General features: G+C 54.3%; 1 protein-coding gene across 9 annotated transcripts in view; it reads right to left on the bottom strand.

Moving 5' to 3' along the window:
• Window positions 1-17,285, bottom strand: part of IQSEC1 (IQ motif and Sec7 domain ArfGEF 1) — a 197,209-nt gene that overhangs the window by 52,728 nt on the left and 127,196 nt on the right. Inside the window, exon 1 of one of the 9 annotated variants that reach the window (XM_037523796.2) lies at window positions 10,647-10,718. The exons of the other annotated variants lie outside the window; for them this stretch is intronic. Coding sequence (XP_037379693.1) covers window positions 10,647-10,711 — 65 coding nt within the window. The 5' untranslated portion in view covers window positions 10,712-10,718. Of the gene's footprint in view, window positions 1-10,646; window positions 10,719-17,285 lie in introns of those variants that run through there. 9 annotated transcript variants of the gene reach the window in all.

Raw genomic sequence — 17,285 nt, 5'->3', positions numbered from 1 at the left:
CAGTACTTTCAAAAGCCCCTTTGCTTTGCTTCCACCCACAGCTTACCTGGTGCCCAGCAACAAGTCTACAAAACTGCTCCCCTCACCATGACCTCATCTGCAGATGGCATCACCTTTTTCCCTTTCTGGATGTTTTATTAGCCATTTCCTTAGCCTACCCTCTGCCAGACCTTCACCTCCGGCTAAGCCAGGGCAGTCCTTGTCGTTTCTGACTGCACAAAGACGGCCAGAGCTTCCAAGCCCTATGCTCACTTGGAAAGATTTTTCAGAAAACACACCATACCACACAGGCAGGCACACGCGCGTGCACACACACACACACACACACACACACACACACACACAGCCAAAAATCTTCTTGGCTGAGCCAAATTAAATACAGAGGCCTCTAGTTATTTCCATACGCAAAAAATGGACTTAAATAAAGCAGTTCTCTGTGGCAGGCTCCAGCAGACAGGGCTGGGTCGGGCCCCAGGGACGCCCGAGTGCCGAGCGGGAGGCACTGGCCGGGGAGGCTGGCTCTGAATGAGAGTGTGGGCAGAGAAGAGGAGAAAGATGCCCGTTGTGCAGGCCTCCCTGCCCTGGACCCAGCTTGTGGGTCGCGGCCAGGCGTGTGGCCTTCTTGGAGCCCAGGACAATCTTGGCCCTGGCTTTCCAGTGCCCTACCCCTACCTAAACTACCACTACCACACGGTCCCCAGGGCAGCCCTTGCACGTGCCCCTCTCCGTGGCCAGAAAGCACTTTCTAACATGCAAACCAATCCGTCCTCTGGCTTAGAGTCATGGTCACGGCCCAAACCCCTCCATGTGGCACCCTCACCCCCTTGGCACAGGGTCCCTGCCTACCTCCTGGCCTGCTGTCATCTGACCCCACTGCACGAGGCCTGTGACACCGTCTGAGGACCGGCAGCTGCTGTGCCAGTTCTGTTCCCCCTCACGTCCATCCCTGGCTGCCTGGTGCCTTGGAGCAGAGGGAGCAGAGTCCACGAGGGCCCATGGGGCTCCTACACCTGAGCAAGAGCAGACCCTGCGAGGGGCGCATTTGTGTCTGTGTCCTTAGGGCCGGCGCAGCAGTTCAAAAAGCACGTGAAGAGTGAAGGACTGAGCTGAGGATGGTGACAAGGCTGATAGTGAACAGATCACGGTCCCCACGCCTGGTGCTGCTCTCAGCACTGCTTGTGGAACTAACTCATCGCATATTTTAGAACTTTTTAGAAATAGATGTTTATATTTTTAGAGCAGTTTTAAGTTCCCAGCAAAGTTGACTGGCAATTACAGTGATTTCCCGCACATCTCCACACGTGCATAGCCCCCCCCCACTATCAACACCCAACCCTGGGGTACCCTCTGTACTGACACATCACCACCACCAAGCCTACATCACCAAGTTTACATGTGGTGTAACTCTTGGCGTCACATAGAACCGCCTTTGGAGACAGGTGCTATATCATCTTCCCATTTTCTAGATGAAGAAACTGAGGCACTGGGCTACCAGCCAATGGACCAAGCAGCTTCGTCCCCTCCCGCACCCCTCTTCCCCGTCATGTTCTTCCCTGTGTGGTGAAAGTCTACCTGGCCTTGTCTGCCGACCGAATTCCTCCTGCCCTCTCAGGGTCTGGACCTGTGGCACAGGGGCCGTCAGGCTCCACAGCACACATGCGCCCACCACCGGCTGGCCCCCATCTGCGTGCAGCACCCAGAACAGGCATGCAGAGAGGGCCTGGGGGTAGAATAAAGGCTCAGGATAGGGGCTATTGCCCCCTCAACCTCCTGCAACCAGAGTGTGGCACACAGACCCCTTCCCTGAAGACTGACACTTGGTAGGCAAGAGCTGTGTGTCTTTTAGTAAGTGGCTTGGCCTCTCTTTCTCAGTCACAATATGGGGCTGTCTACCTCAGAGCAAATGCTGCAGCACACACAAGTCCGCGGGCTGGGGGCTGTCACCCAAGCCATGCTCAGGGTAGCTATTATTATCACAACACAGGATTGTGTTACTTTCCTAAATCATATGGGCGCCAGGGGGACTAAAAGGGAGCTATGTGAGGGGGAGCCCCATGGGGAGAGGCCTTAAGGAGCGACCCTGGCTCAGGAACAGGTGTCAGACAATGGGACCGACACCAGCACCCTCGCCTTTAGAGAGTGAGGGGTGAGCTGACTGGGCGTGATCACTAGTCAGAGCTGGGCTGGCCCACTGCTTTTTAACTTAGCTGAGGGCCCTCTGTGGGCCAAGCACTGGGTTAGATGCTAGGGACAGAAATAATAATATGCAATTCCTTGATTAATGTCACTTTCTTCAATATGGCTTCATTATGACATTAATAAGAGAAAAAAAAAAATCCTGGCCAACATTGAAAAAACTGACATCATTTGAGAACCTGCTTTTGTTATGTCATTTTGCTTAAAGTTGAAGTTTCTAAGAACCTCTCGGTGATGCTAAGGCTTACTGTGTTCCTAACAGTGGCAGCAACTATAACTGACGGGGCACCTACTGCATGCCAGGCTCCAAATCTGGCTGTGGGCGGGCCAGGACTGAGCCAGTGATGGGCAAAGGTGAGAGGAGGGGTCAAAGCCAACCCCAGGATTCAGGCAGAGTCTGATTGGATGAAGGAGAAGCAGAGCTGGGGATGGGCAGGTAATGAGGAGGCAGGTGAGAAGTCACAGGACGGGAAAGACTGTCGAGAAGGGAGGACCCAGGTGGCGAGGACCCAGGCGGCGAGGGGCTGGCCACACGGCTGGGAAGGAGATGCAGTGTGGTGGGAGGAGACCCGGGGCCCGGCGTAAGTAAGAGAAGATGGAGGCAGAGTATCAGGCTGCTCACAAGCCAAGCAAGGTGAGGAGTCAACATGTCCAGGGGTGGGGAGGGAGGGTACCACTGCCTGCTTCCACCAACTGGCCGAGGCCAGGCAGGACCTTGTGGGGACACTCAGCAGACGCCACCGTCCCCACTGGGAAGCTGAGGAGTCAAGACAATAGACAGACCCTCTGACCTGATGGAAGAAGCCAAGAGCCTTTCCCCAGGAAGCCCTGCCTGATGGGGTAGTCATAGGCTGGCCGCCTCCGACCACTTGCAGACCCAGGGTGCCCATGTAGGTTTCCCCAAGGGGGGCAGGCATTGGCTGGTCTTTAAGGCCGAGAAGCTGGTCCAGGTTCCCGAGTTGCTGGTCTTGGGGACCTATCCCAGGGACGTGACATCTCTGGAGCCAGATGTAGGCTGACCACTGGTCAGGTTCTTGATTTAAAATCAACAAAATGCGTGGGATTTGCTTCCAGATAATCCGCGGGCAACAAAATAAACTGCCCGTGGGGTCGCTACATATTCTCTCTTCTGTGTATGTTTGAAATGTTTCCGTAAGAAAAAGCTCAAAATAGTGCTAGGAATCTGCTGTTCACCTCAAGGCCTGTTATCTTCCTGGGCCATTTTGCTATTTTTACTAAATGGGGAAAAAAAAGAGACCCACAAAATCTCAGACCCTGCACATTCAAATTATGGCTCTGCAAAATGTCCAGGCCAGGGGCGGGGGTGGCAGAGAGCTCACGTCTGCACGTCCCCCTCCTTGCAGCAGAGGAAAGAGCTGCTTCCCGAAGGCTTCCTCCCTAAGCAATTCAGGGGCCACGCAGGGCCTATATGGAAATAACAGGAATAACAATAACCGCAGCTGCTGTGATTAACAAGAACCCTGGGAGCAGGGGGCAGTTCTTACACCTCCTGGGGCTGAGATCTCATATGCCTGAGGTCCCAGGCCAGAGTTTCCAAGGCTGCTGTGTGGCCTCGAGCCTCTGTGTCTGTGGGTGGCTGCTCAGAGGGCCAAAGCTGAAATTCAGGTGGGGGTCCTGCAGGTTCCTGTCTCCCCCACGCTTCCTGCCCCTTCTTGTTTCCGCCATTCTAAGATGCCCACGACCCCCCAAAACAGTGTGGAGGGGGGCCTCCCTGGTGGCGCAGTGGTTGAGCGCTGGCTTGCAAAGCTGTCCGCAGCCTCTGCAGCGCCAGTTTGAACCCCGGCCGCCAGGCGAGGGTCCCACATGGCTCGCAGACCTCTCTTGCCACGCCCGCTGCTCCCCTCAGCAGTGTATTTTCTCAGTCTGCCTGTTCTGTTCCCCGCTCTGGCTCTGGTGAATTCTCTCACCCTCCCGTGCTTCTGACTGCACCCAGTGCTTGTATAAATCAATCAATCAATCAATCAATCAATCAATCAATCAATCAATCAATCTTTAACACAAACTAACAAAACAGTGTGGAGGGGGAAAGATACCCATTACCCAGAAAACCAAACCTATATTCTGCAATGCCTAAATTCCTTATTTTCCTTTTCTTACTGCAGTTTCCTTATCCGTAAGATGGGAATAATACCTCCATGATACAGCTACTCCACAGGGCTCTTGGGAGGTTCAAATAAGATAAATATGCATAGAATTCAAAGGCCACCCAAATGTCAGATATTACCATTTTTATTCAGTAGCCTGTCCCAGCCCCAGTCTCAAAACTGCCAGTTCCAGACACACCCAAACCAGCTGTGGCTTTGCCCAAACCCCACTGAACTTTTCTCTCCTTCCTGCTAGCATACAGGAAGGACATCTGTGTGTGCTGCCCACACCACCTCTCCCTCCATGGTCCTCGCTTGACAGATACAGCCGCAGCAGCTCACAAAGTGACCACTGTGCCCTGGCTGCACCCACAGTGGTAATTGAGGCTTATGCCTAGTTTCCCCAGGACCCCCTGCCACCCTCTACCCACAGCCACAAGCCGCCTCCCTGCCTGCTGGTTGATGGAGCAGCAGGGCAGGAACCTGAGGCCTTAGCCTCATCAGCAGCCGCTCCAGGGCGGACTAGCGCATGAAAGTGGCCCAAAGCCCCAGCACTCAGCCACCAGCTGGAACTGCAGCTCTGTCCCAGCAGCCCCAGGTACCCCCACCCCAGCAGGGGCCCAAAGGTCTTCCCTCCTTCATGGCGCAGGCCAGGTGCCCGTCCCAGCTAAGACAGCTTCCCTCTAGCCACTTTGCCGGGATTTTCCCAATCCACGGGCAACAACTGTCCACTCCAAATGGGCTGTTTGAATCCGCAGCTGGGGCCAGGGGACCTTGAGGACACACACAAGCCGAGGGCTCCAGCCACTTCTCACTGAGCCTGCAGCCCAGCTCACCGCAGTCACCCCTCACCCCATCAACAGCCCTCGCCCTTCAATCACTTCCTTCACAATCACCTGCTTGCTCTTGACCCCAGCTGGTCCAGGGCTAAAAAGAGTCTCCCCTGGACACAGTCCTGTTATAGCATAGTTGCATTTCTCAGCCCTGAAGTACCAGCTAGAAGCCACAATACAGCAGGTGCTGCCTGCACCCCAGTTTACGGGGCTTCACCCCTGAACTCCTCCCGGTGACGAGCTCTTGATAGCCACACTTTAAAAATGAGGAAACTGAGGCATAGACAGGCCAAGGAACATGCCCGAGAACAGAGAGTGTGGGGAGCAGAGCTTGGGGTAGGGCTACAGCGTCTATAATGTTCCGCTCCAAACCCTTCAGCTCCAACCACTGGGCTAAACGTTCTCCTTCAGCAAATAACCAAAGGGTCACGAAGCTCACCCCTATCATAGGGACTGAAACTTAGGCCCACAATGGGGATGCAGAGTCCACTGATGGACACCAGGGCTTCTAGGGAGGCCGGATCCAATAGCCAGTTGGTTCTGGCCAGGCCTCTCTCTCTGAAGGGGAAACCCGCCAAGCTTTGCTAATAACTAGGATAAATAATAACACTTACAATGATTATAACTGACATCCACTGCGTGCTTACTCTAATGCAATAAGGCACTGTGCTGAATATTTTTACTCATAATGCATTTACTCCCTCAACCACCTAGCCCCCGAGGCAGAAATAAAGACAAATGCTATTTGCTTCCGTCTTTTAAAATGGACGTTTGGGAGAACACATTCGTGCTGGCAGGAAGGTGCCGACCTGGCCCGGGCGATAGGTACCCCCTAGCCGGGGGTCTTCTACATTGTCCAGCTTATTCGTGGTCTCTGCTCCCGCGGGATCAGGCTCAGCAGCCCACACGCAAGCATCCCTGATGACACCAAAGGCCCCAGCCTTGTGTTTCCTCACCAAGCACAAAACGGTTGTGTCTCACAATGAGTTGGCTGTGGGGGGATGGGTGGCTCTTGTCCCGACAACCCCGCTTACCCCTAAGGGGGGATGAGGAAACCATGCTATGCTCAAAACGCTGCAAAGCTGAGGATGGCGGGGCCAGTGCCAGATGCCCCTGGAATGTCTGGAGAAGCAGTTCTGGGGCCTGTCGGGTCTGGAAGACATAAGGACAGCCCAGGGGGTTGTCGTCAGTCATTTTGCAGGCTGGGACATTCGGGGACATCTGGGAATGGCAGGGGACACCAGGCACCTGGCCTGGGGCTTGGGAAAGAGGCCCAAGGCTCCACTTACAATGGTGACACATTCTGCTAAAGATGGCTTAGTCCCAGAGGAAGCAGAGCCTGCACTTGTTCTCAGCCAAAGTGCTGAGGAGCAATAGGAAGCAGACACAGCTATGAAGGGCGGACACCTGAAGTCAGGCGGCCTGGGTTCTAATCGCAGCTGGTCGCTCCCCACTGTCCCCCAAATGGGGGATAGCAGAAGCCCTTCCTTCTAAACTGCTTTGAGGATTAAGTATTTCACTCAGAGTTCATGAAATGATCCCCACTGCTCTTCCTATTATTACACTAACCTTTGGAAAAAGATGAAAAAACAAATGTTGGCGTGTCCCCATCTCTACAAATGGGGAGGGGTTCTTGTCTGGTCGTACACGGGGGACCTTGAGTGCATATGAAACTGCTACCCTTTTCAGAAGGCATAAACCTTTCTCAATAAAATGGGCAGAAAATGCTCCTTTCCACCAGGGAGCAGGGAAGCCACAGCCACAAACAAATGAGGCATAAAAAGACAGCAAAGTCAGAGCCACTAAGAGAAGACGCAGCCCTGCAAAGAGCAATCTCACAAAATTCCATGGGGGCCTCCGTAACCTGCCTGCTATCCCAGAAGCCAGCAGAGAGGAAAACGGTGCGAACCACTTGGATTCAGCAGTAGTTCAAGTGGGAAGAGGTGGCACTAATGACGATGGTGATGACAGATGGCATCTGCTGGGCATCTAACATGAGCCAGTCACCGGGGAAAGCAACACAGCCCCTGGGAAATGTTCTGGTGCCACATTTCGTGGATGAGGAAGTCAAGGTTCAGAGAGAGGTGGCGACATGACTGAGGCTACACAGCTAGTCAGGCTTCTGTGCCATCCTGAACTCTGACTTGTGGTTTCGCCGGATTAACCTTGGTGCTATTACACATCTAGCTCAGAGCCTGGCATGAAGGAGGTGCTAAGTATCTGCTTGGTGAGGGCACAGAGGAACACAGGAAGGCATCATCCTGGGTGGTCTGGGATGGCACATGTGCCCTCCAAGCAGGGAGGTGAAAATGCACGTTGGGTGTATTCTCTTCCTGCTGACTGTTGCGCCTGCCATGTGCCCGGGCCATGCAGGGGGTAGTGGAGCATGAGCACGCCCAGGCCTGGGGGTGGAGGGGGACTCGTCAGAAGAGTGGCAAGTCCAGGTGCACCAGGCCATGTTCTCCACCATAATGGCCATCAATTTTCTCCCAGCACTTGCTCACACAGTGGGAGCAGCCTGATTCTCTCAGGCCACACCAATTAATTCTTCAGGAGCCTTAATGGCCTTTAAACTCATTATGACTTGCTTTTGAGGACAAATGATCAATCATACTCAACAGTCTCTGCGCATCCACCCCCCTCACACAAACACTCTTCGCCAGGGGCCTCGGGCCTGGTTTGAGCCTAAAGCTGGGTGGTCACCTTGCCTCTGTGCTTGCCGGGCGGATATTCCACACATCATCATAATTCAGAGGAAATTTACAAAAGAGGAAGGAAGAAAGTCCTCCGGGTCACCGGCAGTGGAAGAGCAGATGCTGACTTGGACGACGGGGGGCACTTGGCGGCGGGCTGAACTGGCCAGCTCGGCACGGGCTTCCAGATACTCCTTCACACAGCATTATTCCCTCCACAGAGGCTTGAGGGATGTAGTAACGCGCACCAACTCACAAAGCAAAGCTGGGATCTGAAACCAAGTCTGTTTGCCTCGCTGGGCTCGTCTCTCCTAAAGTCCTGAGCTGCTCTGGACTTGGGTTCTCTTGGCCAACCACGGTCCCATGAGCCACAGACTCCCTTCGGGTAACACCTGACTGTGGGCAGGCACACGCACGTTCATGTTCCTAGAACCCAGAGAGTCCTGTCCAGTTCCAGAAACACCGATTTGCGCAGTCATTGCACTGTTTGGCTGTGTAGCTGTCAGCCCCGTCCACGTTTTTGAACCAAAGCTGTGTAAATATTAGCACAACTAGTTCATAGTCCAAGTTCCATGAGCGAAGCCTGAAAGTCCCAGGGGGCTGGCAAGGGTCCTCCAGAGGCCCCGCATCTGGACATGTGCGGTTGACTCCAGGCTCCCCTTGTAACATCTGAGTCACTAGATTAGTGTGGCTAGTTGGGGTAGGGGGCAGGAAGAGTGCCCGGGTGCCAGGACAGGCACAGCAGAACAGGTGCTTCTCATAGACTTGAGCTATGGAGCCCGTGCTTGAAGGGGGTGTGGCTGTGCTGTACATGATTCTCTTCCCAACTCGGAGTCTCCAAAGGTCTCTGGAGAGGGTTTCTGGGGGAGATGGTGAGCTGAAAGGACTCTGAATGAGAGGCAAGCTGGCCAGCCCAGGGAGTGCCTGGAGAAGCTTCTGCAGGCCAGAGGCTGAGCTGACCCTCGCTGCCCCTCCCCTAGGCTCCCTGGGAACCACATACCAGGTGCTCCAGCAAATGTGGCCCACCTGCTCTGAGGCCAAAGCAGGTGCTGTGGGCAGTGCCTGAGCAGTGCTTTTCAATCTCCTGGACACTGACCCTGGGCTCTGAGACTGGGCAGGCGCTGTGAGCTGCCATTCGTTGCTACTCCCAACCACACAGAGATCAGAGCAGGCTTCTCTGCAACTGGGACTTTCACCTGGGATACACAGAGGGACTTTCAATGAGAAAGGATGCAGGACCGAGAAATATGCAAAAAGAGGTGGCTGCAGACATTCTGACCAGAAGGGTGACGTTGGAGGGGTGCTGATGGTGGGGCAGAGAAACCCCTCATCCCTCTTAGCTGGGGGGAGATGCAGGCAGCAGAGCATGCGGACTACTGACTACTGTGTCCCCACTGGCCTTCTGGCCTCGGGAGGACAATACTCTGAGTTTTGCTCATAGCTTTGTGCCCAGCATAGAGCAGGGACTGGCACACAGTAGGCACTCAACAGACCACAGAGCCTTGTGACTGAGAAAGACGTAACACAAACTGCTTGCTCTCCTGCTGGGGATGCCTGCACCACAAGGATAAGAAGGCAAACAATACTGGGTGGGGGTGGGACAGCTGTGTAAGGCAGGCACGTGTCGGGCATGAATGCCGCGACCCTCATTCTCGGACTGATGCCACCGATTCCAGACAGCTGGCCCTGCAGCTGCAGCCTGCTCCGCTTCCCCCCAGATGCAAGGAGCTATGGCTCCTTGGGAATGGCCTCCACAACCCCACATGGAGCCTTAGGCCCAGAGCCCCTGGGGCAAGGAGGGGGCAGAGGGGAACACATGCATGTTCTCAGTGGAACTGCCAGACACAGGCTACAGAATTTTTGAACTCAAAGATCAAATGGCTGCAGGTGGGCTCCCCCCACCAGGAGGCCTGACACAAGCCAAGTCAGCGTGTCAACAAATCCCCTCCGCCCAGCAGCCCTGCTCCTCCTGCTCCGAGGGGCCTGCAGACAGCTCAGGGGGCAGCTGCGCTGGCGAGGGAACGGAGGAAATCGATATTCCCAACACATACACACTCTGTTTTCCTCCCTCTCCATCAACACCGGCCCTTGGATGCCCAGACAGCTGCCCACAGCCCCGGAAGCAGAAAGGGCTGGTGGCTCTGATGCACGCTCACTCCCCCCATGCCCGGCCACACCACAAACACCCCCAAATCCGCCAGCAGCCCCCTCCGGTCCGGCCAGCAGGCACACAGACCTCCGCCTTCCCCTGCCCTCCACACCCCACGCACGCGCGGGTGCCCGCGGGGTGCGCACCCGGAGGCTCAGTGACACGGGCACACGTAGCCACCGACAGGCCCAGGGTCTCCCAGGAGCCGCCCCGCAGGACTCTGGCAGCTTCTGGGCCGCGGCACCCAGGCAGGAGCACCGACGCCGCCGGCGCGCTGTCTCCAAACTCCCGAGCACTTGCTCCCCTAACTCCAGAGGAGTCCAAGGCCCAGGGTGTCCCCCACAGAAACTCATCCACATCCCGCTCCCCACGGCTTCTCTCGCGCCCGCACACGCACACCCGTCCTGACAGCGACGGGTCCCCACACCCGCGAACCGGGGTCCGGTGCACACACCAGCACCCACAAACAGACTCACGCCCCCCATCCGCTCTCCTCCCCGCTGCCGCCTCTCCGGCGCCCGCCTCCCCGCCGGCCCAGGCCCCCGCGCGCCAGAGAGCAGGGCGCCCCGAGAGAGCGCGAGCGGCCGGGGTGCGCCGCGCCCCCACCCCTCCCCGCCGCGCCGCCCCGCGCGCCCCTCCCGCAGCCCGGGGCCCGCGCCGCCCGCCTTACCCGCTGTCAAGCTCCAGCTCCAGCAGGGACTGGGTGCGCTCCGAGTTGCAGTGCAGGCACCACATGGCGGCCGCGGCGGGGCTGCCCGGGGCCGGCGCCCGGGCCCAGCCGAGCGCCGCCGCCCCCCGCCCGGCGGCCCGACCCCGGGGCCGGCACCCCCGCCGCACGCCCTCCTCGCGCCCCGGCCCCGCGCCCGGGTGGCCGCCGCTCGGTCCCGCGCCCGAGCAGCCCCGGCCGGCCGAGCCCGCCCTCCGCCGCCGCCGCCCGCCTGGCGCAGCGCGAGGCCCGGCCGAGGAATGTGGACCGCGAGGGGCGGCGCGGGGGCGGGGCGCGCGGGGCGCGTGGGGCGCGCGGGGGGCGGGGCCGTGCGGGGGCGCCGGGGGGCGCGCGGGGGCGGGGCGGGGCGGGGCGGAGCGGGGCGGGGCAGCGCCGAGCCGCTGGGTGCCGAGCGCAGGGCGGGCGTCCGGGCGAGCGCAGCCCGGTCCGGTACCTGGGGGCCTTCGCTGGCCCGACTGTGACTGCGCCCAGAAAACAGGCTCCCGCCAACACACACTTTCCATTATCCACATGCCCCCCCCCCCGCCCCAACGTGTAAACACAACCTCCCAACAAGCCACCTGGAGCCTATTCTGCTCCAACCTGACTTTGATCGATCCTGACTTTGTCCTCGTTTATGAAACACCTGTTTCTCTGCCCTCCCGGATGCGCTGGTTCCGGGGATCTGCTGTGCCTGCCCTAGAGTGGGTCCCATCCTGAGGCTGGGATGCTTTCGGGTGCTTTTTGATCAGGATCTGATGGACGCAGCTTCTTTCCTCCCAAGCCCTCCCACTCCCTGACCTTCCCTCACCTAGAGACACCTTTCAGACCCCCCAGGGCAGGTTTAAAGGAAAATAATCAGCATTTTTGGAGCTCTTAGCTGGAGTTAGTACTGGTCCCATTCAAAAGTGAGGTATCTGAAGCTCAGCTTAACTGGGTTAGCTCTAAGAGACTTCCCTTCCCTTCTAATCTCTCCGGCTACTCCACTTTCTCCGCTCTAAGCAATCCATGGCTAGGTGTTCACAACTTACATATATCAACTTGTTCGTTACCTGGCCTCTGTGAAGGCAAGCACAACGCCCAGCCCCACACTTGTGGAATGCTCAAATATGGTTGGGAGACACCAAGCAGACATAAATACAATCAAATCTACACCTGTCCTGGGTCTCCCCAACTGCAAGTTCAACTTCTGGAGGGCCAGGCAGCTGGCAGGTCTGGGGAGTCGGGAAATTTCAGATCACTAATGCTGGGAGGTGGGGGCATTATCTTGTGCCTTTCATTTTGAAGGGGCTGGTGCAAAGGTACTGATGATGAGCTTTATTCCCAGATGGGGAAACTGAGATGGGGAAGGTGACGGTGAAGGAAAAGGACTGGCTGGCCCAGCCCACAGCACAGAAAGTGTTAGAGGGCAGCTCTAATACAAAACAGGTGGCCTGACTGTGGGTCCTCACCCGTGTGCTGAATAGCCTGCTGCAGGCATACACAAAAGGTTAATTAAAAGATATATTCACAAGGGAAGGGGAAATGAGGAAATGTACAACCCAGGGAGAAAAGTGGGAGATAAAGTCTTAAATGTGTCCTACCTGATCTGCCGATCTGGAATCCCAAATGGCACTCTGAGAGCTGGCCGCGAGCCACCAGCCGTGAAGCCAGGAGGCAAGCGAGAGAGAGACCCCCAGGCCCACGTGTCTGGTTTTTATACCAAACCTGGCTGCTTAACTCCACCCTCAGGTCCCAGCCACCTTCCCTTTGGTGGTGATGGGATTTGTCTTTCCCAATGTCCTGATGGCTTTAGTCTGGAGTGGGGGTGGAGTCCACAAAGCCTGTATGGGATTAGCGCAGGACATCCTTTCCCCCTAACAATTGGATGGTCCCCAGAGTCAGTTTAGCGCACCAGGGTGCCCAGGCAAGGGGTCAGGCAGGCATCTGGTGTCCCTCATTGCCCATCTCCACAGCCCACTTCTTTGCTTCTGATATTTTCTTTACTACATTAAAAACAAGGACAGAAGAGGGGCAAAGTTCAGCAAATCACATATGTACAAGGTTTTAGTAGCCACGCTCTATAAAAGAACTCTTACAACTCAACAATAAAAAGGCAAATCACCCAATTGAAAAAATGGGCAAAGGATCTGGGCAGACATTTCTCCTGAGAAGATATACAAACGGCTAATAAGCACATGAAAAGATGTTCAACATCACTAGTCATTAGGGAAATGCAAATCAAAACCACAGTGAGATACCAACTCACACCCACTAGGATTGCTAGAATCAAGATGGACAAAAACACCTACACAAAGAGGGTTCTGGAAGGAGAAGACCACTGAGCCACACTGCTCAGAGGCTGCAGTACATCCTGCATCCTAGTTGGGGGTGGGTACAAGGGAGCTGGGAGGGAATAGGGTTGAAATAGTCCGTTGTTGGGGTGGGGGGTAGGAAGAAAACTCCCACCCCAGCTTGAACTATCCTCTAAAAATAGACTGCAATAAATGGAGCCAAGAGAATTCCCTAGGCCAGCTGCTAGAATACTCCAGACACAGGCTTCAACAGTCTCAGACCCGGATTCTCCAAGAATTCCAGGCACTTCTCCAGGCCCAAAGCCTTGCTGCCCGCCAAGATGGTCTTGGCGTCATGGTTCTGGCTGGGATTTAGAAGACAGGGGTTGAATTTCCCTGTTAGCATTTGAAATACCAGAGGGTGAAGTCCCTGGAAACCAAATGTCTCTTAATTCTCTGGTTTTGCTTTATCTTCCTGTAAATTGTGCCTCTACCTTCTGCTCAGTTAACTGCTCTGCAGATGAATAATTTAGGGAATCATTAGGTAAGAGAGAGAAGTCCAGCCTGGAGAGGCAGAGAAACCACGTTTTTGTTTTTTGTTTTGTTTTGTCTTGTCCTGCTGAAATGACCAGACTGAATAGAATTCTTACGTGTACCATTTGGGCAAATTGCTTAGGTTTCTGAGTCTCAGTTCCTTTAAAGGTAAAGTGTGACTTATCAGTCATCTCTACCCTGGCTAACTCACCTTGCCATTTATTTTAATTTAGCAACAATTTATTAGTGCTTCTTCTGTGCCCAACTTCTGAAGCCTCGGGGGGTGGGGGGACCAAGTGCTGTGATAAGTATCCCCCAGAATGGTGTTAGGACAGTCTGGAAGAAGAAGCCTTTAACTCTGTTCCATGAGAGGCTCCAAAGACGATGGCATATTTGGGCTGGGTCTTGAGGAGTGAACCCATGTATAGGATTGTAGGGTGGGATAAAGTCATGAAAACATTTACTTCTACTGTATCATTCTGGATTTCAGTCCTGAACCGCTAACTTTGGTTTGTTTCACAAGCCACTACCCAACTTCATTCCCTTGCTTCAAGCCTCTGGCTTCGGCAGCCTCCTGTCTTGCCACAGCCTCCTTGCTTTCTCTCAGCCAGACACCTTGCATCCCCCAAAGCCCAGCTTTGCAGCCCTTCTCTCAGAGCTGTCAGGAAAAAGCTCCATGTGGCCAGACTCTGGGTCATCTCTCCAGCCCTCACCTTGTCATGCTTCCCTCCATGCGGGCCACGCCTCCAACAACCCTAAATTTTCAGACCCGACAGTGTCTGGCTCAGGGCTAGGCCTTTGGGTTTTGGCTTTCAATATCACTTTTCCTTGATCTTAACAGTCAAATTACTCTGTACCTGCTCACTCATGGATTGTTGGTGCAAGGAGGGCTGGGCCTAAGTCCTTCTCTGCAGCACCCCCGTGCCTACTACAGAGCCTGGGACACAGAAGTGCTCAGCTGCTGAATAAATCAAAGGACTGAGAGGCATCTCTGACCCACTGTCAGTTCTTTTTTAAATATAGTTTTACTGGAAAAGAGGCATGCTTATTTACATATTGTCTGTGGATACTTTTGTGCTAGGACCACAAAGTTGCAGTTACAACAGAGCTGTTTACAAAGCCTAAACAATTTATATCTAACCTTCCAGAGAAACTTTGTCAACCCTTGAAATAAATGAAGCTCCTCTTAGCTTCGTTTTCACAGGGCTCTGGCTACTCTGGCAAATGCCCTGCTGGTTCAGATCCCCCAGGGTCTCAACTTGGGCAAGGTCTGGAAGAGCAGAATCCAAGTGTTAAGAGGGAAGATGGTGATTGAAATGTTAGGGCCAATTCAGGCGACTTTCAGACAAGATGGCCATAAAATGGGACAATTTGCGATTAGGAACAAATCCTACAGTGCTACCTGCCTCAGTACTGACCCACGTCCAAGGATATTAGCCGCTTGGAACAACACAAAATAAGGAGGAAACACACACTGTCCCTCTGTGTGCAGCTGAGGGAGTTGGTTAAGTAAACTGGGGTACACCCATCAATGGAGGAGGGGAGGGCAGTATTATACACCCTTACAGGAAAAGATCTGAGCTGTGACATTGTGATAAAAAGTCCGGGAAAAAATGAAATGGATTTACAATAAACACAGCTGCAGTGTGGCCATAGGCCGCTTCTTAAAGGAGCCCCAAGAAACAGGTGCTGGGGTTGTCTCTTGAAAGGGAAACAGCGGCTCCAGAGATTACTGTCGATAGGCCTCTGCCCTCTGGAGTCTAGCTGGTATAGCGGTGGGAAGGGGGATGGGGGACTTTTCACTCTGCCCTCTTAAAGTGCTAGAAAATGTAAGCAAGTGTTTATTACCTTAAAAAATGAAATAAATCAATCTAATACGTGATAACGTAAGGTTAACTAGCATCTCCTAGGCCTGCCAGAGGCAGTCCACTAAGACCCCGGGTAATTCCACATTGTGCTTAAGCTGACTCGTGGGCCACCCCAGATTCTTTGTGTTTTGAGCAGGTTCTGTCTTACTGACAACCATGAAAATCAATTGGAGTTGCCTTGCAGCCTGTTCTCAGGGTCTGCTGATCATTAACGTACTACTCTTCACAACACTGAAATGAACATTGCCACATCATGGCCAGCATGCTGGGTCCAGGAAGAAGCTCTGTGATCACCCCAGCAGCCCAACCCCTCATTTTATAGACAAGGACACTGAGGCCCTGGCAGAGGGTGTATGGTCAGGTATCAGAAGCAAGGACATTGGCCCAGGCGTCCTGCCTCCCAGGCCACAGGGCTACACTGCCTGGTGGACACCAGGGACGTGGGTAGGTCAGCACTCGGCCTGGCACAGGCATGTTTAGGGTCCCAGACAGGATGGAGGTGATTCCTGTGAATGTTGGATGCCATGAAAAACCAGAGGCAGCTGCACAGAATATACAATTCCTTAGAATGACACCTCAGGAGAGCTCGTCGGCCCCCCGGGAGAGAGATTTTCTTGATTAATAAAGCTGTTCTTATGAAGTTCCAGATGAGTTTTTTCCATTTCAATCATTTTTAGTAGAAATCACTTGCAGGGCCTCCCTGGCAGCACAAGGAGTTCAGTCTCAGCACTATGAAACTAGGGGCAGCCACTACAGCATGAGTTTGATCCCCGGCCAGGGAGGTGACCCACATGGCACAGCAGACCTCTCCTGTCTCGCCCGCTGCTCCTCTCAGCAGTGTATTTCAGTAGATCTGCCTGTTCTGTTCCCCACTCTTGTCTCTGGTAAATCCTCTCACCCTCCCCCCACACCTCTGGCCTACACCCCAGTTCTTGTTGGCTGTGCCTCAGGCTGAGCAGGGAAGCACCCTCCTCTCTAGGCCCTTGTGAACAATGGGCAGGCAGCATCAGGTAGCGGTGTCTCCTGGCTCAAAGTTCTATAACTAGGGAGATTAACAAGGTGAATTTTACGGTCTTGGGCCAGATCATAAATAAATAAACATAAATCTAAAATCAAAATCATAAATCTGCAAATCACAGACTTTCCTAATCTTACTAAACAAAGCAAGATAAGTGACCTTGGGGTGACTTAACTGGGGAGTTGGCATAGGGATGTTTATCCTGAACCAGAAAGCTAACCCTGGTTTTCCTCTTTGACCATTTACCTGACTGCCTGGGTTGTTATTCAGCCCCTGACTCTCTTTCCAATCTCATTCCCAGCTGCTGTCTCTACAGTAGAGCTAGTCCCAGAATGCACACTGCACTTTTCTGTTCCAGTGCCTTTGCTAATGTGGTTCCCACTTTCTGGGTTACCCTCTTCATCTGCTTGGCAACCTCCTACTCAACCTTCAAGGCCCAGTCCCTAGGACCCCACCCCCCAGGCAAAGCAAGAAGCCCTCACCCAGATTTCAGGACAGAGGCAACAGCTCTCCACCCACTCTCCTGGAGGTGGGGTGTGGATGTAGCCACTGTTCCATGTAACTGACCACCAGGGGATTGAGTCCCAATCACAACAAAACTCAACTGTGCTTGGGTTAACCAAGGCCTGGCCCAAGACAGTAAAATTAATCTTGTTAATCTCCCTAATTGTAGAACTTTGAGCCAGAAGGAGGCACCACTATCCGGTGATGCCTGCCCATTGTTCACTAGGGGCCTGAGGCCTAGAGAGGAGGGTGCTTCCCTGCACAGCCAAGAACTGGTCATCTGACTTCCTTTCCACAGCTCTGTCCCCTCTGCTCTGATAACGAAGCCACAGAGAGAGGGGACAGTCTTGGTTTGAGGAGTAAGGAGGCTGCTTTCCCCATCTTTAAGTGAATGATAAAAATTTGA

The sequence above is a fragment of the Talpa occidentalis genome, unplaced genomic scaffold (genome assembly GCF_014898055.3).
Source record: "Talpa occidentalis isolate TD23 unplaced genomic scaffold, MPIMG_talOcc4v2.1 talOcc4.10, whole genome shotgun sequence".
NCBI lineage: Eukaryota > Metazoa > Chordata > Mammalia > Eulipotyphla > Talpidae > Talpa > Talpa occidentalis.
Note: the sequence above shows the minus strand (reverse complement) of the source record. Positions and strands in the feature narration are given on the sequence as shown.